Source organism: Parus major, chromosome 7 (assembly GCF_001522545.3).
Source record: "Parus major isolate Abel chromosome 7, Parus_major1.1, whole genome shotgun sequence".
NCBI lineage: Eukaryota > Metazoa > Chordata > Aves > Passeriformes > Paridae > Parus > Parus major.
The window spans coordinates 13,227,419-13,250,087 of record NC_031776.1 but is presented as its reverse complement, the minus strand read 5'-3'; the positions used below and the strand labels follow the sequence as shown (position 1 = coordinate 13,250,087).

General features: G+C 38.1%; 1 protein-coding gene across 13 annotated transcripts in view; it reads left to right on the top strand.

Moving 5' to 3' along the window:
* Positions 1–22,669, top strand: part of ABI2 (abl interactor 2) — a 65,369-nt gene that overhangs the window by 35,617 nt on the left and 7,083 nt on the right. For 2 of the 13 annotated variants that reach the window (XM_015634402.3, XM_033516061.1), the window contains exons 4-11: positions 2,478–2,495; positions 9,384–9,481; positions 10,116–10,262; positions 11,300–11,424; positions 12,333–12,518; positions 15,176–15,334; positions 19,599–19,685; positions 20,013–20,186. In XM_015634402.3, coding sequence (XP_015489888.1) covers positions 2,478–2,495; positions 9,384–9,481; positions 10,116–10,262; positions 11,300–11,424; positions 12,333–12,518; positions 15,176–15,334; positions 19,599–19,685; positions 20,013–20,186 — 994 coding nt within the window. The remainder of the gene's footprint in view (positions 1–2,477; positions 2,496–9,383; positions 9,482–10,115; positions 10,263–11,299; positions 11,425–12,332; positions 12,519–15,175; positions 15,335–19,598; positions 19,686–20,012; positions 20,187–22,669) is intronic. The other 11 variants (XM_015634408.3, XM_015634404.3, XM_033516063.1 and 8 more) reach the window with 7 other exon arrangements.

Below are 22,669 nucleotides of genomic sequence, written 5' to 3'. Positions count from 1 at the left end.
AATAGCTACAGTTTTGACTAGGAAATTATTACCAGTTGTGTGTTAAAATCTGCTACTGATTTTGAATTTATGCAGGTCATCAGACCTCCTTCTGGATATGGATGGAGCATCTTAACGTGTAGGATTGCTGTTGCTAATATTTTAATCATCACTTTTTGTTTTAGGGAGATAATTTTAGAACTCATTAAAGAATAGTTTTTAATTGCTCTGCAGCACAATCTTATTTAGCACTGGCTCTCAATCATTATAATTGGTATCCCACTTACCTCAATGTTGCAGTCATACTAAGATGCAATGAATTACGTTCTTCTGAAAGAACATAGTTCATCGGATGGATGATGACTTGAGTGTGTTTTACATCCATTTGTTATGCTTGTGATAGACTTAAATTACTTTTACCATGCACTATGTTTGTCTGGAAAAGAAGCGTTTTGTCCTTGTGAAACAATAATCAAAGAACTTGAAGTCATGCTATCCTTAAGACAGTAAATGTGTTCCAATCAGGTTAATCCTGTGTTTAGGACAGAAGAAATAACAGCTTTCTTGCTGATGGGGGAAAAGGTGGCCAGTTGTGCTTATGAACCTGTTTTTGTTCTGCTTGAGTAACTACAGATTAGTTTATCAGATCTCTGGCTGTAGAACAGAGAGAAAAAAAGATAGGTAGAAGCTTTAAATTTGCCTATTTATAGCTCTTTATTGTTTGAGTTGTGATACTTTCCCCTTCAAGTGAGCATTCAGGAGTTGCTGCATAAAAAGCGTTACACTTAGCATCAGGATTCCTCAGTCTGCGTTCTTTGTCCTTTTTCTGCTGAAGGGATTCTGCTCCAGTACTTGGACCCAGAATAATGTATTTTCAGGACGGGCATAGTGCTGATGGCAGCAGACATTTGTTGCAGCCCCTGAGAAAAATGGCAAGCCTGGACAGAGTAATATAGGAATGAAAAGGAGAATTCTTGGCCGAGAAATTCAGTATACCATACTGAGAGAAGTGGAATATTAAGAGGCCCTCAAGCATCTTATTCCTTCCATTCAGAAATTTGAAGCATAGTAGAGACAATGTTCAGGAAGTGTTGCTCTGCAGAATGGTTCCTAAATAGATGTGAGAGAATTCAAGTGCCTCTGTATCATTCCAGCAGTCCCTCCTCATCTTCCCTCCCTGAAGCTACAATGCTGCAAAAACCTAAAGAATCTTTTGTGTGAAAGAGGCTTGCTTTCAATTTTTTTCAAATGTTTCCTAAGTTACAAAGTCTTCCAACCTATTGTTCCTGCCAAAGAGTTCTTCAGTCAAGGGAAAAAATAAGTGCTCCCTTCAGAGAGGTGTTTATTAAGGCATTGTAGTTACCAAGCAGTGTTGCTGAGGTCTCTGCAGATGGACTTTTCCTTGTAACTGACCACAGTGCCCAGTACAGGGGGTCCTGGTTTTCCAGTGTAGCTGTACAAGGCAGAGCCCATATTGGTTAATTGATCCACAGAACTTTAAATTCAAAGACAGATTTTCTAGTAAATCAGATTATGCTTTTTTAGTAGAGCAGGGTCACTTCTAAATTGTTGGAACAAATCAGTCACTCTGGATGCTCTACTATTTATGAAAATATTTAAATAATTATTTATTTGGATATTTAAATATTTACCTGAATTTTTACTGCTCAGTGCTGCAGACAGTGTAACAAATTTAATGATACAGTTAGAGGAATTGAACTAAAAGCAGATAATTCAAAGACACGGACAAGTAATTTTAAAATAAATTGTTATGGAGAAAGATGTATGATATTGTGCCAGTAAGACACAAAACTTGGGGTCAAAAAGCTGGCACTTAGGTCTTAAAGTAAGATTTTGCTGTTGATTAATGTCTTAATTTATAGTTTAGGAAACGTGGATATGTGGTACAGTATCCATAAAGAGTGCTGTACTTCTTACAAGACATAATGATTTGCTCTTGATCTTTGTTGAAGAGAGATCTCATGGCACCAAGTTAACTAACAGCATTCTCTAGAAAAGAACATACATTAGCGTAATATGTTAAAGCTTCCATTTCAGCTACTTATAAATGTGCTAATGCATGTAAACAATTTAAATTAGCTCAGGCTCATTGATAAGGCTAGTCTTTGACAGCTCAAATAAATTAATCTCTGAAGTTAATCCATCTAGACCTCGTGATACATTTTGAAAGAAGCTGCCTTTTTTTTAGCACTGTAAGAGCTTGAGTAAACAGTGTACAAGCATTTAAATGTTGATTTAAAGTAATAATTTAAAGGCTTTGTTGTCAATGTATATTAAAAGTTTCACCTTGAAGATCTTTTGTTCATGACATTCTGCTTTAACCACTCTTTCTATGATCTACTGATACATTATTTTGTTAATGCTGAATGCTTAACTTTTTTCTTTCTTTTTCCTTTCTCTTCATATCCTGAAGTTCCAACTAACCTTTCAATGCTTTTTTTCCTTACCTCTTTTATTTGCTCCATTTATGCATTAAGTGGTTGCTTAGATTTAAGGTAAGAAACCCCAGGGCTGGATTTCCATTCTTCTTCTGAGATTATTACACACGGGGAGATGATTGACATCAGTGCTACTGACTGTTTAAAACAACACCCGCTCTCCCTTCTGTGTCACAGAACTACTGTTGAGTAACTCATTGTGGATAAGCATTTTGTGATATAAATTGATGTGCATATGAAAGGAGGTTAACACAGCTAATTTTAAAAGCTTTGTGGTAAAATATTAGCTGCCCTCAGCATATCTAGCAGATCATGTATGAGGGAGGGATATTGTGCTAGCCTTGTGTCAACCAAAGTATACATGGACTAGATAGCAGCTGAATATGAGCCTCCCCCTGTGTAATATTCTTTTTATCCTATATACGGTGTAAGTTATGGTTTGATTTGGATTAATGCTTCAGTGTGAGATTGCTCAGATAATGGGCTCCAAAGGTGTGTAACAAATTCAAATCTGTATATTATTTTTTAAAGTTGCAGTATTCTTAATTTTTTCAGGCACTGATAGCAGTGCTTAAATACTCAGAGGGACTCATCTGTGGAAACTTCCAGAAATGTCATAATTGTGTGAACTTAGCAACTTAGTAACTGTTAAACAACAATGCAAGTGATTTATTTAGTTGAATATTAAAAGAATAGTGCATCAAAGAACTCAGGCTCAAGTATGTCAAATTCTTTAAATGTTAGCAGTCTTAGTGGCTGCAGAAGCAGCAATAAAAAGGATCAAATCAATTAGCAAGCAGTTAAATTAAGTTACATGATATTATGGTGATGTTCATAGTACATTAATTAATAGCTAGGTTATAACCTTTGAGTGTGATGATCTCCTCCTGAAGTGCAACTGGTTTGGTGAAAGAGGGTCTGGAAGTTTTTTAGTAGTGGTTGCCACTGTTGTAATGAGGGAACTGTATTACATAACATAGAATGCCAATATATAGAATGAGTATATTAATTAAAGGAAGCTTCAAGTTGACATGAAATATTTTTAAGTATTTTCTATGCTTGGAAAAAGCTAAAAGAAAATCCTGCAAATTCCTGAGATTGCCTGTAAAACCAAGTATTTCTGTAGATATCTCCATGATGTCCCTGTGAAATTGGACAGATGGTACTTTTAGTCAGGCATTTAAGTGTATGTAGCATCTCTGATAACAGTGGAAAACTTTTAATTTATGAGAGAATTCTCACACGTAATTTGAAATTTATTTTTACAAAGGTGTGTGAGGTGTACAGTATTTCAACTCACTTAGTGTTTACATGCTTAATTTGAGAATGGCAAAATAGGTCTCCTCCCTGGTTTTTTATTGCCTTTTTACATAAAATGGGTACTTTTGATGCTGAATATGTCTTATTCTGGACACACTTAATATTGGATGATGGCTTTCTCAGTATTCTTAAAAAAATTTGCAAACTCTATTTTCTTTGTTGCTCTCTGCAGTTGCAGTTTATGAACAAGTAATGACTATCCTAAGAAGTTTTAAAATTGTAATTATATATTATATGTGAACGGATATATCTGTGCATTATCTGCAGTGGCAATAAGAGTTTCTACTGCTTTTCAGAGTAAATATTTTTCCTGTTTATAGGTTTGGAATGAAAACATTTTTTGTTATAACACCATTTCTTTATTTACTAGAGTGAACTCAACTAGAAATTTGATTTGACGAATCAAACATTGTCAGTCAACTCCTCAGTGGTAAAACATGAGGGTTTAAAAGAGAAAAGGCAAAAAGCAGCACAGCATCTCTCAGTAGATCCAAGTTATTCTTTGTCTCACTCTAGTCACTGTGCATCAGGCTGAAAGAAGACTGATAAGTGGTTAGTAACCCCAGTTCTGTGTGAATGGCTATTTTGCTTCACTTAAAAGCGATTGGCTATAAAGTGTTTAGCCTGCATTTCTTTTTTGTGACTGCAAAAACCCCTTAGCCTTACCTAACAGCTATAATATTAAACTGACTTACTGTAGTATTGGATTTGTGTCTGAGTAACTTAAATTTTAAACAGATTTTGAAGAAAATTTCAGTTACAAGCCAAGGAAAATCAATTGAAAATGACATTGATTAAGCCTTTTTGCATTCATCAGATTTGTTTCTTCAATTCACTTTACATGGGGGGATTTGGTAAAAAAAGTAAGCTCACTTGCAGAAGCTTCTACTTGTGGTCATTTACCAAAACAGGGCTGAAATTTATACATTTCACTTCCATATAAACTGGTTAATGAGCTGACAAGCAAATGGTTTGATTAGACATACACAGTAACTATTTGAGTGGCTGAGCACAGCCTGAAAAGAAACTCACTTTGAGGTAGCAGATGATGGGCCAAAAATCTATTAATCATCTCTGTAGCGTTAACAAGATGAAGCAAGGCATGGAAAGGAAGTTTTCATTCAGCCTTCAGTTGTTTTTTCCTGTAATTGGATGTGAAATTGCTCAAGAAGGTTGAGGAACTGCGTGAAGTTTCTGAATGTAATCCGTGAAACATCGCTGATGGGACGCTTTTTCTTACTAGGTTTCGGGCAAAAAACTATTCTTTTGACATCCTGGAAGTTCTAGGAAATACAGTGTGAAAGTAAAGCACCACTTTAAAATTTCTGGCTGTGTCCAGCTTTAGAAGTAGCTCCTCCTGAGGTTTGATTGTGTTGAATATCTGGTGTTTGGTATTTTGGGGGAGAAAAAACAACCAACTAACCAAAACCACCCCAAACTCCCAAAAAGCCCACCTTGCTTGCTTTCTTGCAGGTAAGTGCCTCATGTCTGTATAAGTACAGAACATTGATGCAGATAGTTCTTGCAATGTCTTGACCAGCTCTCCTATCTGACCAACTATGTATTTCTGCACTTCCTGTTCAATGATTTTTTTATTTCTTTTTTGGCTTGTGAAAATATTCACAAGAATTGAATTGAATGAACAGCAGAATTTATCAGTTTTAGCCAATTTATCTCAGCACAAATTCCCTAGACTTGGGGAGTCCTAAAGAAACTCGGTATGTTAGATACTGATAAAAATGTAACTATGAAGGAAACTCGGTCATATGTAGGACCATAAGATGGTGTTTTAATCACTGGAATCTATGAAAAAATAGTTGCCAAAACCAGAAATTGGCCAATAAGTCTTAATTATGAAAAAAATTAAACTTAAGAGGATAGTTTTTTCTGCTCTAGTCACTGTCATATTGTGTCTTGAAGTCATCAGATGATACCTTTCTAAAACTGTAGCTCAGTACTAGAAAATATTGGATGAAATACGATTGTACCCTTTTGAAACAGAATGGTCCATAGGGATCCATTTCTTTACAGTTCATTTTACAGCTGTTACTGTGGGGCTGGATCCCAGAGTGTTTTCTAGGATGTCTTACTTATCAAGGATCTGCTTTTTAAGTAGTTTCTGTGGTTTCTTCCTCAGCAAAACTTCCAATTCCAGCTCCATTGCTGACAAAGTTACAGCTTTGGTAGAAAATACTTTCCTGTGGTGCATTTGCTTGCTAATTCTGTAAAAAGCTTCTGCAAGGTATCAAGTAAAAAAAAAAAATAACCAAGATCTCACTAGAACTGTTTGGTGTTCCACAACTTATCTTGGTAATGTTTTTTACTTTTTATTTTTTTTTTTCTGTGAAAGAGGAAAAGAAAATTTATTTGAAAAATCCCTGCATACATTCAGCACAGACCCTGTGCCCTACTTGTCTGTTTACAGGGTTGTCTTCCTCCTTTTACACCAGTCAGCTGTGTTTTTTTCCTGAGCTTTGTGCCCAAGTCATTACTGCCTCTCTTATTTTTTTCCTGTTCTAAACACAGTGGTTGGCTGGTTAACTGTGCAGTTGTGAGGAAAGGCAGAGACAGATACTCCTTTGTTTTTCTGGTTGCAGGCTCTCTTTTGCTATGCATTTTCTTAAAACGATTTGCAAGATTTAAACTAGAAATCAGCCTCAGCCCTGGGGGGGTCCTGCAGTCAAAAAAACCCCACCATCAGACAGATGCATTCCTCTGCTTTCACCCTCTCATTAAATCAGCTGCATCTGGCTAGTTCCAGCTGTGCAGAACCAGGAGAAATGATGTCTGAAACAGTGCAACTTCTCGCAAATACCAGCTTACTCCAGAAAAAGGAATTTTTTAACTTGACAGTGAATGCAAATGTGACCTTGAGTTCTGGTGGTTGCTTCAGATTTTAGATCTTTGTAAGATGAATGTGTGTGGGTGAGGATTTGTGTATTTACAAACTGTATTTACAACCATATGTGCAAAATAGAAAAGGCAATAAAGTAAAGTTTGGAAGAGAGGGGACATTCCTTCTGCCCCAAGTAGAAATCATTATAGAAGGAGACAGCTGTTTATATTACACCATTTTAATCTCAGTTGTAGTTGGTGCAATTTTCATTTTTTTTAGCATCTTGCATGATTTTATTTCCAAGGATCTGTCCATTTTGATCAGAATTGTTGAAATAATTGTATATTTTTAATTTTTCTTCTGTGATTATTTGGCAGTAAGTCAAAGGGAAGTTACTTGCACAGGGTTGTTTAACTTAGAGTAGCTGATCTTAAAGCCATCGGTCCTGTCAGATTTGAAGACAGCCCTGTGAATTTTAATTATTTGCTCTCTGGACATTTCAATTTCAATGTTGAAAAGTAATTTCCAAGACCCTGAAACTAAACCTATTGTCAATGAATTCTCTAATCTTCCAGGTTAGATTTTTTAAAGGATGGCTTCTTTTTGCTAAGTTCCTGGGCTAAAAAGGGATAATTTTTTGCTTGGCCACATTTTCTAAAGCTTTCTTCCCATTCTTGTCAAGGATCTCTGTAGTGTTAATGAAAATACCAAGCAGTCCCTGGAGTTCTGTGTTAGTGAGGCGAGTGCTGCCTCCACTTCTGGCTGTACCCAGTGTGATGTTCCAGCATCCTCCGCCTCAGTCGTCCTGCCTTTTCATGTAGCTGTAGCCTTGGGGATGGCTAGAAATTCATTGTTGTTCTTGCAGTCATGATATATAAAATAATAACATTATTTGTATCAAATATATGGGATTTTATATTAGTTGTAAAGTGATAGCCAGTGGTTACATCATCTTATGAGAAACAATAGTGTAGCCAGTTAAAACCCCTAAATGGACTATTCAGGGGCACACAGATTGGTCTGTCATCTAAACACATCCAAAAGCAGAGGCTGAGTGGGCTGTTTGAAAAACAGCAAGGGACAATTCAGTAAACATTTAATTAAGGTGGATTTTGTTTGTTTGTGTGTTTGTTTTTTTTAAAAACTCAAATAGGTGGGTGGGTGAAACAGGCATGTTTAATGGAAGAGGAAATACAGGGGGTGCTGCAACTTTAAAAAAAAAATCAGATTTTGCTATTTCTTAAATGTTCCGTGTATAGAATAAAATGTATTTCATTTTACACTTCCCCTTTTCCCTTCAAGTAGTTGTAGTTCAGTGCTTACCTCATCCCTCACTTAAATTAACTTTAGATTTCTTGTTGCTTAGAGTTGGCTTAAAGGACTTTATAATGCTGTGCGAAATAATTTTGTCTTAAATTGACTTTGCAGAGTACTCTTGCACAACTAAATCCAAATGCTTGTTTTTGAATCTGAAAAAACTACCCTTTCCAATGCTTAGGTTTGCTTTTCCTCCCTGCAGATTGAAAATGTGATAGCACTGGGATTACTTAGAGCCAGAGAATCAAGTTTCAGTGGATTAGAATACTGAATGTATTACTCTTTATGTTGTTGTCAATATTTATCAATTCACAAATCTAAACACTGCCAGGGTTTTAAGTGAGTTGTTAGAGTCAAATTGTGAAGGAATAATTTGCCTTCGATAATGTTGGCAAATACTCTTGAGTGCCTTGATCACTGTTTCATTTTTCTATGGGAGGTGGAGGCAGTAGCCAGGACCTATGTTTTAGAAAGAAGAAACTCTGTGAGATAGAGCATGGCAGAAAGAAGAGAGAGGGATGTAAGCACACTTATTTAGGTTTGCTGAGTGTCTCTGTGCCTAAGCAGTAGCTCAGGCAGTCATAAATCTGAGCTGTTTTGTAAGCAGACTGTGTACTGATTCCTGTAAGGATGTGTGCATTGAGGGAATTTTGCTTGGCTGGCAGACTACAGAGAAGCAAAATGCACATGGGTAACAATTGTTTACAATTCCTAGATTAGTCAATCAGTCAGGAATGCAAATGAGTTTTTGAAAGAAGTTAGAGTAAATTATTTTATTGCAGTTATATCACATCACTGCTAAATGTTTTTCTACCTGTCCATTTATTTATAAACTCTCAGAGATGAAATTGGTACAGATTTAATGGGGGGGGGGGGAAAAACCACATTTGTACTTTTCTCAGAACAGCCTTCTCTGTATGTTTACTAATGTAACTAATATTTAAAGTAAATATCTTGAAAAGATTTTATAAGCTGTGAAAACATTAAAACAATGGGTAATATTTATAGAGTACTTTGACTTCTCCATATCTGTATAAATTACATTAGATTGTGGCCTACTTAGATAAGCCTTAGTATTTTTAAATAGTGTTCAAAAATATTTTTGAAAATTTACCATTCAGTAGTGAATAACTGCCATGTGAAATAACTGCCTTTTTCTCAAATAATGACTGGGAGGTTCAGCCAAGTTAGGTACAGTGTCTGTATTATCAGAGATTTAATATTTATGTGATAACCTGAAGGCAAATTCACTTTTTTGTACAATTTCTAAAAACTATGTAATAAAGAGTCCTTTGAGCTCAACTCTTGACTTCTAGCAGAGTGGAAATTGCATATAAAACGCATGGCCTCTCAATTTTTTTGTTTGTTTCAACCTTCCCCTACTTAGAGTTAATTGCTAAAGGCATCTCAGTGTCTCTCCCCTCGACCCTGAGCTCAGTGAAGGCCGTTTTTCTCCCCGTTCTTTCATGCAGGTCAGCACCCAGAACATGAAGATGGGTGGGCTGCCTCGCACAACACCACCCACCCAGAAGCCACCAAGTCCACCAATGTCAGGAAAAGGAACTATTGGGTAAGTGCAGTTACTGAGTGGGTGAAAAGAAGGGAAAAGAGGGAAGATGCTTTCTTTTTCTGTAGTGGGAGAGGTTTCATGGTTTTATTTTAACCATTCACAGAGGCCAAGAGATGTTATCCGCATCCTCTTACACCGATCACGTGTTTGTATGTTAGTGTGCTGCTGCCTGAAGACAGCGGGCATCATGAGCCTTTCCCAACAGGAACCTTTTTCTCAGTGCTGAACACTTAACAATTACATACTTCAGAGTAAAATGTCATTAGCTGTGGCTTTTGCAGGTGGTGCTAAACAACTGAAAAATGAGTACATGGCACTGTTCATTAATTATTTGTGCTGTGCTTGCTTGTTGAAAGTACTTTACAGTAAAGTTTATGAACCTGACCTTAGTTTTTGACCGTAGGAAAATGTGTTCTAAGTGGGATGAGTGCCGTTTGCTGGTGTGTGATGAAGAACACCCTTAGTTGTTTTTTTTCCCCCTTGTCCTACGAAATAAGTACTGTAAAATTATAGAAAAAGCCCATTTTTTAAGCTAACGTTCCAATTAGTATGTAACTGTCTTTGAAGGAGTGAGCAGTCTCTGGGTTTGTGTGCGTTACCCTAACTGGCTGTGACGTGTGCTTGTGCTGTGCAGGCGGCACTCCCCGTACCGCACGCTGGAGCCGGTGCGGCCCCCGGTGGTGCCCAACGATTACGTGCCGAGCCCGACGCGCACCATGGCCCCGGCCCAGCAGAGCCCCGTCAGAACCGCCTCGGTCAACCAGCGCAACCGCACCTACAGGTACCGCACCTAGAGCAGCACCGCACCTGCAGGGCCACCGCAGGGGTGGAAACTGCTGTGCTCAACAGCAAATCCACCTGCCTCTGCTGGGAAGCTCCCTCCTTCATCCTGTGGACTGGGAATCTCCTTTGCATGATGAGAATGAGCTCTAAAAAAGCCAGAATAGGGAATTGTGTTAAAATTATTCACTTAATCCACTGTTCACCTCAGTTTTAGTGCTGTCACTTAGAGTACTTAATGAATTACTAAGATTGTGAAGTCTTTCAAGGAGGTGTAGATCATGATACTATGTTACTGAACGATTGCCAGACTGGGGGAAGACCTTTTACGCAACTTGCCTTCTTCATGTTGAAAGGCTCTTAGATACTTGACATTTTTTGAACAGTCTTTGCTGTTTAATAGCTTGATTTATTTATTTTTATTGCTGTTGAATAGCTGAAATTGTAGCATAGTGTTTTGGGGATATTGATGACTTCAAACAGAATAAAGCTAAACTGCATTACCAGAGGCTCTGCAGCAGACTAGCTTTTTCTCTAGGATAATTAGTTTCATGATGTGATAGATCTAAATACTTCCCTTGAAATCTTTTTAAACATAGTAAGCACTTGAAGGTGAGTAAACAAGTGGACTTAGAAGAAATCTGAATTTTACTGTCTTAAAACTTTTAGGCTTTTGTTGTCTCCTATGAAAGCATACAAATCACAGTCTAAGCATTCTTAAGTTTTAAAGTTAAGGAAAAATTTGTGTATTTGCTCTGTAGGAGCTTAACAACCCTGGAATGATGTGCTTTGAACAAGGTTCTGGAAGTGTTTAATTTTTGGGCAAGTTCACTAAGGCTAACTTACTGCAAAAAAAGCCTCTTGTGTTGCAGTCGAAGTGGAGAGTCTCAGGAAAGGCCAGCTTTGTATAGATTTATATTGTTTCTTTTCTCTTGTTCCCTGTTACTTCTCTGATTTTGTAAGATGCTCTGTGAGGGATCCTGTGTTTCAGCATGAACAGCAGCATATTCATACCCTGCTTGCTTTGGTTTCTTACAGCAGCAGTGGCAGTAGTGGAGGAAGCCACCCAAGTAGTCGGAGTAGCAGTCGAGAGAACAGTGGAAGTGGAAGTGTAGGTGTTCCCATTGCTGTTCCCACACCATCTCCTCCTAGTGTCTATCCAGGTAAATGGAAACTTCTTGTTCCTCTTTCTGCCTCATTGTTAACCTTGGTCTTTTGCAGTTTCCTAAAATCCAAGGGAAGCCCGGAGTTCATTGCTATTGCTAATACGAGTTTGAATCAAGTAGTATCTTCTCTGAGAGTGTCTGATGTACTGTAATATTTCTTGTATGTATTAATTTGTTTATCAGAATTTTTTGCCTGGCTGCCTGCATGTGACAAGGTAGGATACAGCACCTTTTTCAGTGGGCTGAGGGACACTTCTCCCTTGTCCTTTTAAGCAATTAAATGTTTTTTCATTGGCTGTTTATGCAGATACATAGAAGCATGTCTACAAAATTAGAATGAGAGGCAGGCACAGAGTTTATCTTGAGTACATCAATGCAAGCCTGAATTGTCATAAAGAGATACTTGCTCTATGTAATGGCCCCAGACTTTCCAGAAGTAGGAAGTGTTATTAGTACTTTTTTTTTCCTTTGCTCAGCCTTTTCAGTGAAGAAGAGCCTGTAGTTGGCTTGCAGCAAAATACATGATGCGTCTGAAACAAAGAGCTGGAAATTTTTCTGTTTCCTCTTTATATTTTCTAATTCATACAGAAGCCAAAGACAGCCATGCTAGAGATTGGAGCATAAATAACACAATGCAAAGACATCTTTCAGAAGTTATGGCTTTCACTGAAAAGTTTTGGGTTGTGTTCCCTTCAGACCTGGAAAGAAGTGGATTTGCTTGACCCTCATTTACCATCTACACAGGAATGAGCCTTTCTTTAACAGCTCCATTGTTTTCTCATCTTGTGCATTCTGAAATACTGTGCAGCTAATAAATAGCTAACACTGAATAGTCAGAGGCTTTCTCTAATCCTTGCTAACATATCTCCTTATTAACTCCACCTCTTCCTCCTCTCTTCACTTAGCCCCTGCTGGCTCAGCTGGCACTTCTCCCCTTCCTGCTACCTCTGCTCCTGCCCCCACTCCTCCTGCTCCTCCTGCCCCTTCCTCCGCTGCCCCAGATGCTGCTGCTGCTGCTGCAGGAGCTCAGCCCCTTGCTGATGGCTTCACCTCTCCAACTCCCCCTGCTGTTTCTTCCACACCCTCTGCAGGTGAGTCTCTGCTCCAGCTGCTGGACAGATGAACCCAGATGTGATCATGATCCAAGGCTTTGCAAAGTTACTTCAGCAGCAGTGATTCATAATTTAAAAAGAAGTTTAATTATAACTGGAAAATATCTGCTAATACCCAACTATAAGGTCATGGTGACAGTAGACAATTCAAGGTGTGACCTAACCTTTACTACACCATGTGGTCATGGACCTGCTTTGGTGTCAGATGGGTGTTTGATTCTGCACCAGAATGCTGATTCTTTATTACTCAGTCTTTATCTTGTGTGCATTTTCCTTCTGGGTAGTGTAAAATCAATTGTATTTGTTACATTTTATTGATTTTATTAACAACAATCATTTAATTTTATAATTTTTATATTTTTATGATTTGCTAAATCATAATTTTATTTCTGTTTGGATACTGAGAACCTCACAGAATAATTATGTTTGGCAGGAACCAGCACTGATAGTTCTGAATCTAATTATTAGTCTCTTTAAATGCAATTAAAGAAAAAGTGTATCTAGCAAAGTATAATTTATGCAACTGGTTTCTTCAGTGCTGTTAAATGACAATCTCCCTTTATTGAACTGGTGAAAAGGGTGGGGTTTTTGTGTCCAGTATTAGGTAAAATACAAGCTTTTATTATGCGGACTATTATTAAAGCATTTTGTTCTCATATGTGGTACTTAGGGTGTATATTGCAACTTCCTGTTTTAATGCTACACTTTCCATTTTCTCATGTGCTGAAGTTGCAGAGTGTAGCATTTACCAATCATAACCTGTATCACCTTTTGATGAGGAGATTGCAGTGTAAAGATCTCCTTCAGACAGCCAAATTCATGTGTAGCTACCAGCATTCTTTGCTACTTTACATTATGGTGGGAAGGCTGCTTCCAGGGGTGGGAGTTGGTTTGTGTGTTTATTAGTGTTCATCGCTTAAAAATAACACCAGGTTCCAGAGGCATTCTTGAAATTGTATGTAGTTTAAAGATCCGTGGCTCATACAAAATTAGAAGATATTTACACTAGAATCCTTAAGTGGAACCAGAAGTTTCTTAAATGTGATGAATTTTGATGTCAGAAGATGATCCTGACTAAACTACTTCCATGGGGATGAGCTGTGGCATATAGTGCCTCAGTTTTCCATTTTTGATGCACTGTCAGTATCCCAGTTCTTAAGCCATGTAGTTTCTATATTTTTAACCAGTCAAAAGCAAGCGGAGATTAGTATTTTAATGACTGTAAATTCACATTCACAGTTTCATAAGAGAAATTTCGCATTACTTACTATTTTTAAGATTTTTGTTTCCCTGTTTTGTTAGTGAGATTGCTTGTATGGCTTCTCTGGAATAAAGTATTTGAAGAGACTGGATAGGTCACCACTTATGAAGTCATAGCTTTTGGTCCTTAAAAACCTCAGCCCTTTCTCCTCCCTTCTCTCCAGTCACCACCAATTTCTGCAAATACATTAAGTATAAGAGAGCGAGAGAGAGACACACATTGGAAAGACATCAGGAAAAATGGGAAAAAGCCTTTATAGAATGGATTCTTTCTTGGCTGTTTCTTATTTGTAAAAAGTGCATTTTTTTATATGGTACACTACGTTATTGGTACAAAGCAGAAGGAATGTGACTCTGCATTTGCTCTTACAAGCAAGTAACAGAGCAAGCAACTTGTATTTTTATTTACTGACCTAATACACAGTTGTGCAAAGCAAGTGAGACATAATGAAGAACAATGCAGGTTTTTTTAGATTTATACATTCTTTTGTTCTGTTTCTCTATTTATTTCTCTCCTCAACCACAGTGACCATCCCTTCTTCCCTTGTTTTCTTGCAAACTCTCAAATTTGTTTCTAGGACAAATGGTGGAGGCAGAATAGTTTATAGGGTGTAATAACTCATCTAGGAATAATAAATCCAGCTCACTGTTACATACAGTATGAAATCTAGATAATTTTATGTGAGCACAGAAGATACCTTGCTTCATTTATTGCTTGCTGGGATTCACATTCCATGTCTTCAGTACAGGAAGTAATGAAAATACAGAGCAAGTGTTTGAGGAATTGTTTTGAGAGCTCCCTTGGAGAGGGTCTTTTAGTTGGACTTCATTTATTCCATCCTTCAAGCAGTTTTTAACATTCTCCCCAGATGATTCTCTGAGTATCTTCTAAATGGCACTAAGATAGGTAATATCTGTGTTTCTCAGTTACAGAAGGTAACAGCTTTGAATCCTGGAAATTGCCTGCAGTTATTTTTTACTTGTATTTTCCTTCACTGCAGAACTGTGGAGTTTTTTGCAGGCTTAGAAATAAGTAAATTCACAAGAATTTATTGTAATACATTATTTAAAATAGATAACCAGATATTACTTTCTTCAATTTTGAAGATTCATAGCTTAAACACCTTTGTATTTTCCTACTGGCTTTTGTAGGCAGTGCTGAGTGCAGGCAGTTGGGACAGTTATGTTTTCCTTTGCTCTTGAGACATTCAGTGTCCTGCCAGTCTGGCAGCCGAAGTGGCTGACTCCTCCTAGGATGCAGAGTGTCTTAAAAACAAAGAGCCAGAAACCTTTCTGAACCTTAGAAATTGAGTGCCAGTAGAGAGAAGGCAGGCATCATTCTTCTCTTTGCTGATGCACTTCTCTCTCTACCCTAGGTCACCCAGTTCAGTTCTACAGCATGAACAGGCCTGCAGCTCGGCACACGCCCCCGACCATCGGGGGGTCTTTGCCGTATCGGCGGCCTCCTTCTATCACATCCCAGACGAGCCTTCAGAACCAGATGAACGGGGGCCCCTTCTACAACCAGAACCCAGGTAAGAAGGCTTGGCTGCTCCACTGTAATCAGTGGTGAACACAGTGACCTTCAGCTCTCTGAAATTTTATGTTCTGTCTCCATTGCAGCTCTTGCATTTTCAGAATATTGCTGTGCCAAAGCTGCAGTGCAAGTGCAGAGTGTTCAGCTTCCATTATGGCAAACATCTTAAAAAATGCTGTCTTTGTTGCCAAATAATTTACATTTGATGTCACAGTCTCTATCAGACAAACTTTAGTCCTTGACTACACCATGTGTCATGGACCTGCTTTGGTGTCGGATGGATGTTTGATTTTGCACCAGAATGCTGATTCTTCATGAATCAGTCTTTTATCTTGTGTGCTTTTTCCTTCTGGGTAATGTACAGTTCAAACAGTTGCACTTGTTACACTGGGATAAGCATTAGATGCCTTGGGGACACCAGTGGTGTTTGGGTGCGAGGGAGCTGTGTCATCTGCTAAGCCCACAAGTGATATTATTTTATGGGTGATCTGCCTTACAAAGCAAGAGGAGACTTACCAGGGAGTGAGCATTCTGTGTGTCAGCATAACACAGTAGCCTTTTACCTAAGGAGTCCTCCTTCCTGTGCTTCTGATGGGACAGGAGAGGGGTTTTATACCAGACTAGGGAAGAAATTTTCTTTTGACAAAGCTACAGAAAGATGCAGGGAACACGCTTCTTGTCAGGAAATGCCCTAATACTGGCAAGATTGAATGTTGAGTTGCAATACTAGAGTATGTTGGTGTTTTGTGGTGGTGGGACTTGAAGGGGGGTGTGTGTTGCTTGGTTGCTTTTGGCGTTTTTTGTTTGGTTGGTTTATTTTGTTTGTTTTTTAAAAATTGAGCACTGAACTTGGAATTAGGCCAAATCCTGCATTTAAGGGATTTGATCAAGTTTGGCTGTTACTGTTTGTGAGCTACCCTGCAGGGTGAGGGTTGTGCTGAGCTTGAGATGGAAGTGAACGGTCCTTCCAGGCACAGGGAAGTGGAGGAGCTTGTAGGGCTGAATTGTAGCCCAGTTGCCTGAAATAGGTCATATTTCTAAGCACATTATGTGGATATTGAAGGCTGAAGGGGGGAATAGGCAAGAAGGTTTATAGCAACAAAAGAAACCTTTCAGGATTACAATAAAGCAATTTTTGCAATAAAGACGATTTTCAGTATATCCAGAGAGTTTTTGATGACTGCTATGCATTTTTTTGCTTTAGCAAAGGGATAATTCTCTGCAAGCTGCCATTGCATTGTTAATATGTAATCATAGAAGATGCCAAATAGACTTAAAATAAATTGCATAACCACAGTTCAGTCTGTGTATCCAGAAGGAAGGTAATGATTATGGTGATTAGTCATTTGAACTGTAAATCACAAACAAAATACTTCAGTTATACTGGCATATCTGAGACAATATAAATAAGCAGTTGTAGTAAGAGACTTTTTTGATATACCAGCAGAATACAAAATTTATTAGCTTGGCAGTTACACTAAACCAAGGGTTCTTTTGAGCTCACCTTGAAAGGAGAGGATGCTCAAGCATGCATAATTGATGAAAGCCTTAAGAACAGAGGCACTGATGTGTCTGGAAGGAGCAGGTTTCATAGTGACAGGACAGAGACCATGTTTTTTTCCCAGCATTCCTGAAGAGAGGCAGAAAACAAGAGGAGAAAGAGAGACCTTACAAGAGGCAGAGGAGGGTGCCAGCGATGCCTTCTTGTTGTTTGTAGGCTGTTTGGCAATAACACGGTACTGTTATTTCCATTGCCATTTAAAAAAAAAAAATTAAAAAATGTTAGTTTATTCACTTGACAGGAGGATGAAAGGTACTTGCATTGCCCTGTTCTGCTAAATGCCACTTGAAGACAATACAATTTTTCTGCTTCATGACAAGACCTTTTTAACAACTGAAAAGAAAGTATTAAGAAATGCAGACTCTAAATGATCTCAGCATATGTCTGTCCTAAAGCCACTCTTGCTAGCCAAGTTGCTTTAACCTTGCAACTTTGGATATCATTATCTAAGCAATGTATTGCTTATTAGCCTCAGCACAGGCTAAAATCCATGTGGGAGAATCTGGGCAACTATTGAGATGGTGGCTGCACCCCACCCCATTTGTACAGCTGAATTCTTACCAGTCTGAAGCAGCCTAGTAGAAGATGCTCGATTTCTAAATTAATTTACAGCAACTGTGTATTAAAAATATCAATATGGAAGGAAGATGGGAGAGAGCATTTAAGATGATGTTTCTTTACCTCCAAAAGATCTTTTGATGCATTTAATAAAAAAAATAATTAATAATAAAATGTTTACTGTATTGCCTCTTAAATGTCAAAACTAGAGTCATACAGCATATAGAGACAATATTATGATGGTCCCTGCATAGTGCAAAGACTGAAGCACAGACTGAGGGGTTAAGATACACAAGGAATGATGTCAGCTAGTGTTAGCATCACCATTGCGATTAAACTACACAACCCAAACTGAACCTGGGAGTTTTTTGTATTTGCTTGGCGTGCTTGTCTAGAGTGATTTATTTTTCTCCATGGAAGCCTTGTTATTTCAAAGAAATATATATAGCTCATGAACAAAGTACACTGAAGAGACCAAGGAAACTGCAGCTACTCTCCTATGATAAATATGGATTGTATGAGTCCATATGATGTTGAATTGAGGAATCATTTGAAATGAAACACTTCTATAGCATATATAATTGAAAAAGCAGGGACAAGGATGCTAAATTGATGAATATTACTGCTTTTCAGTAGGACTTGAAATTTGAGTTCCCTTTTTCTCCTTTGAAAAAATGCAAGACCAAATCTTTTCACAGCAATCATGGTTACACTTAAAGGAATAATTACTCTGAGGTCATGTCATTTGAGTCAAAGAATCTGAAATCAGAAATGTATTTCAGCTTTTTCTCAAGAGATATTGTTTAAATGGTGAGATAGTGGAACTTACTTTATATGGAGGTACAAGATATTTTTGCAACAAAAAGGATGGTTGCTGTTAGTCTTTTCATTTATAGTGTGTGGTTCTGAAAGAAATGTGAATGTGAGTGACAGAAGAAGTTCAAAGCACTTAATATAGTTGTTACTGGAATGAGCAAATAGAAGTTTTGAGACACAAGTTGTAAATGCTGTAGAACTCTTTTCTCTTGCTATGATAATGTGAATTAATTCTGAAAAATGCTACATCATACCTGTCAATTTTCTTACGACCTCTGAAATTAGCCTGAAATTTATTTAGTTCTGTCTGGTAGCTAAATAAATGTACTGCTATATAAACTACAGGCTTTTTTCCCCTTAATCCCTTTGGACATGATTAAATGTTTTTTGTATGCCACATACTAACAAGAAATTTATTATTTGTGCTCCTCCTAAGGTGTGCTGTCTGAAAAATCATCTTGCAACTTGCCTAAAGAATTTGCTGCATTATTCAAAGTGATACTAAACTCATATAAAACTAGTTAGCTGATTTTTTTAAACTAGATAACAGAAATTTGCATTCCAGGCTTAAACCACAGTTGAGTGTTACAGGATTTGCAACTGGCTGAAAGTATCTTCTTTAACTGGGAATTCACATGTATTGTACAAAGGCAGCTCTTATTGTACAGAGAGAGCTCTTCTGGTACCAGTGAAAAGGCTGTTCAGAGTTCAGTGCAGTGAAGTCAGGTGGGGAGGAAACCAGGCAGCACATCTGGAATAGGCCCTGTGATTTGGTAGCAGCACAGTGTGCTCTGTTCTGTCAATAAGATCAGAAGCATTGCATCTTTCAGATCTGCACACTTCTCAAAAGGCATCTTTTGCTGTTTTGTCTGAAATAGCTGCATCATTCGATGGGGGGTTTTTTGGCCTACATCTTGGAAAAAAAAAGAAGTATATCCATTTTCATTGCTGGGGGTTCATGGATGCTGTTAGTCACCTCTATAAATACCAGTTAGATTTGAAAGGGGGAGGATTATAGGCAGAGAGTCCTCTGATATATTTCTTAGGTCTGTTCATAAGGTGCTATATTAGTAAGAAACTTCATCTTAAGGGTATCTCATAGACAAATTAGAAAAATACTTCCGTGTGGCTTCTTAATGTTAATATCCTTGAAGAAAGGATTAGGAATATGCTTAAACCACCTGAGCCATTTTTCTTTAAATGTCAGTCTTCGTATCTCAGCTTCTTGGCAGCCTGCTGCACTGAGTGGTGATGATGTCTACTTTCCTGTTTGCTGCTTTGTTGTGTTTCTAACTGGATGCCTCTCTCTTTTTAATTTCTGTGGCAGCATCCCTTGCTCCTCCTCCCCCCTCCATCCTACAGGTAACTCCACAGTTACCACTAATGGGATTTGTGGCCAGAGTTCAAGAAAACAGTAAGTTTGCTGCTTCCTTGTGCTATGTTTTTATCACTGGATGAGGCTTTTGGATTGAGTTGATGGAAGATCTGTGTATAGCCAGAATTCTGCCTTTCCTACTGCCTCTGCAAGTTTGTCTGAACTTGTGAAGGATGGAAAAAAATAAAAAATTATATTGGAGGGACCTGGTCCTCCCTTCTCTGAATTTTCCTGTCTCTCGTGAATATTCACAAATTATAGCTGTTGGTTGGTCCCAATGCAATTAATTGGTATAGAGAGTATTAGTTGAAGCAGCTGCCATGGCTGTAGAGCCATTTTGATGGTTGTATGGTTACTTCCTTTCAGTTTCAGATACTCCTCCCCCTCCACCGCCTGTGGACGAGCCAGTGTTTGATGAGTCTCCACCCCCACCCCCACCTCCAGAGGATTATGAGGAGGAGGAAGCAGCTGTGGTGGAGTACAGTGATCCCTATGCTGAGGAGGACCCTCCCTGGGCACCGAGGACATACTTAGAAAAGGGTAGGTTTGCAGCCAGAAGAGACAGTTTTTTGTATGTGCTCCTGCCATCCTGCTTTTGGATTTGGAGTCTGCCTAGATTCTTTCATACCACTTTAGTCAGTAGCAAAAGAGAAAGAAGAGGCCCTGGTGTGTATTTCTAAGTGTCTCATACTAATACAAGGGGCGTGCTGTATGTGCACGTGCCTTGAGATACAACTTTCTATTTGAGGAAATAATGAAATTTGAATGATAGTTCTGTTCTGCTTTCCTGTGGGACTTGATGAGTTTGAGAACTAAAATAGTTTATATGGGTGCATATGCGCACAGATCTGTTCCATCTCACATGAGATAACAAAACCGTAAAGGGGAGTCTTGAAAGACAAGCTGGAGAAAGTCAGGCTTTTAGTCAGAAAATGTTTCCTGTGGAGAACAAAAGTATAAGAAACTAACGTTCTCTCTACTGATGTAGAGACACATGCAAAGACATAATTTTGATCTGTATTTTTCAAACTGGATGATCAAAACATCGAAAGGTTGGTCTATTTTTAGAAACACTCTTTAAAGTAATAGAAAATGCAATTGCTTTCAGTATGAAGAACTATTAAATAGTAGTTTTAGGATGTCAGAAAAAAAATGAGATATTTACATAGGTGTGGATTCTGTTGTAGTTACATTAATAGCTCTATTCAGCCCATGTCTAGAGATTTGACTACTTTGCTAGAGTTGGGAGAGAAATGCTTGGTTGTGAGTTTTTTGTAGCAAGCTTTGAAGCTTTAAAATTAATGACTTACCTTATACTAATAGAGGACTTTAATACTCAGAAAACATGTATACTTACACTGCTGGGAGTTATAATGCTTTATTCAGCAAAATAATTTATCCTGTGGCAACTCCTAAAGTTCTTATAAATAGTATACTGTGCCACATGATTCAAATTGGACAAAACAGATGAAAGTAGGTAGCTCTTCCAACACATATACCCCCAATAAGTAGAACTCCCAGTTCTTAGGATTTGTGTTTGTACTTTTGATATGACCATTCTCCTATTTAAGTTCATATGAGAGCACTTTTATAGGGTTAGGGTAGATGACCTTTGCAATAGAAGCTGGGACACCAAAGAGGTGTCAAATACAGAGGGTTGCTGTAAATTGGAATGGGATTCAATATGACCCTGTTCTGTAGAGGGTCAAGCAGTGTGTGAGGTACCTTTAATGTGAAGATATGCTCTAGCCTGCAGCTAAGGATGGAAGTGAATAGCAGATCCGTTTGGAACAGATGGAGAAATTGTTAAGTAGGATATAGTTACTGTGGATGCTGGACTTGAGGACACTGCCATGTGACCATAATAGCAACAGCCAACCTGCATTGTCCAGGGATGTGCACTGCAGTTTTCCATTGAGCTCTGTGTCTGCATATGTGGCAGGAAAAGATAAGAAAAAGACCTGGCTCTGCAAATCAGATGAATGGAAATGGGTATCCAAAAGGAAAAATTGCACTTACACCACTTAGAGAAAGTGTGTGTTCACAGATTCCAGTTGGATAATCAGCCTAGCCTACATTTGTGGTCAGTTGGAGAGTTCTGCCAAACTCTCTGTAATTGTTGAAGAACCAAAGATCACTGATTGGAAGAATGTCAACCTAAATGAGTAATTCTGTTTTTCATAACTGCATTGAAACATACTCAAACAGAAACTAAAAGAGGCCCTGGCTCAGGCTGACAGGGAAGGATGCCACCTCCTAAGTCAGTATTGCTGCTTCCTGTCTCATCTGGAGCCTTTCTTGCAGTACTGGACTCTTCCTAACTCAGGACATGTGACGAGCACAGCTTGAGCTGGGGGGACTACAGACAGAAGGATTAAACAGCCTTTTAAAGAGAGGACTGTTACCAGTACACAAATAACATGCTGGAGGAAGCAGTGGCAATGTAAAAACAAAGCCAGGCTTCAGGTAAATTTTATGAGGCTTAACAAGAGGCAAATTTTCTTCACAGACTTAAGAAAGAGTTTCTTTCTTGTGATCATGAAATAATGAATCCATTTAGTATCCAAAGGGACTAGAGTACATTCAAAAGTTAAAAAGGAATTGGAAGTTACTGTGATCCTTGGATGATGATGATTATTGTCATAAAGAGAATGAAGAAAAATAGCACAATGACTCTAGGAAGAAATTTCAAAACCCTTAGGAATTTTGAAGGACTTAAATTGAATGCATCACGTGTTTATACACTTGTTTTTCAAGCTAAAAATGTACTTGTTTCTCCATTGGTGTTTTGTTTGCTTAGAATTATGTGTCCAAAACTGTACAGAATAAGTCACTTAACAACTGCTGGCACAATTGTAGAGCTAACAACATGTGCTTTTAAAATATGCTTTAGTCAAATGATTAAAAAAAAAAGTACATACTCTGATTTTCCACTTGGATTGATCTGTATATTTTATAATCTGTTCTGGATCCAGGTTTCCCTAGTATTGGTTTGTGTTGATTCCTTTGCTCCCTCAAAAGGA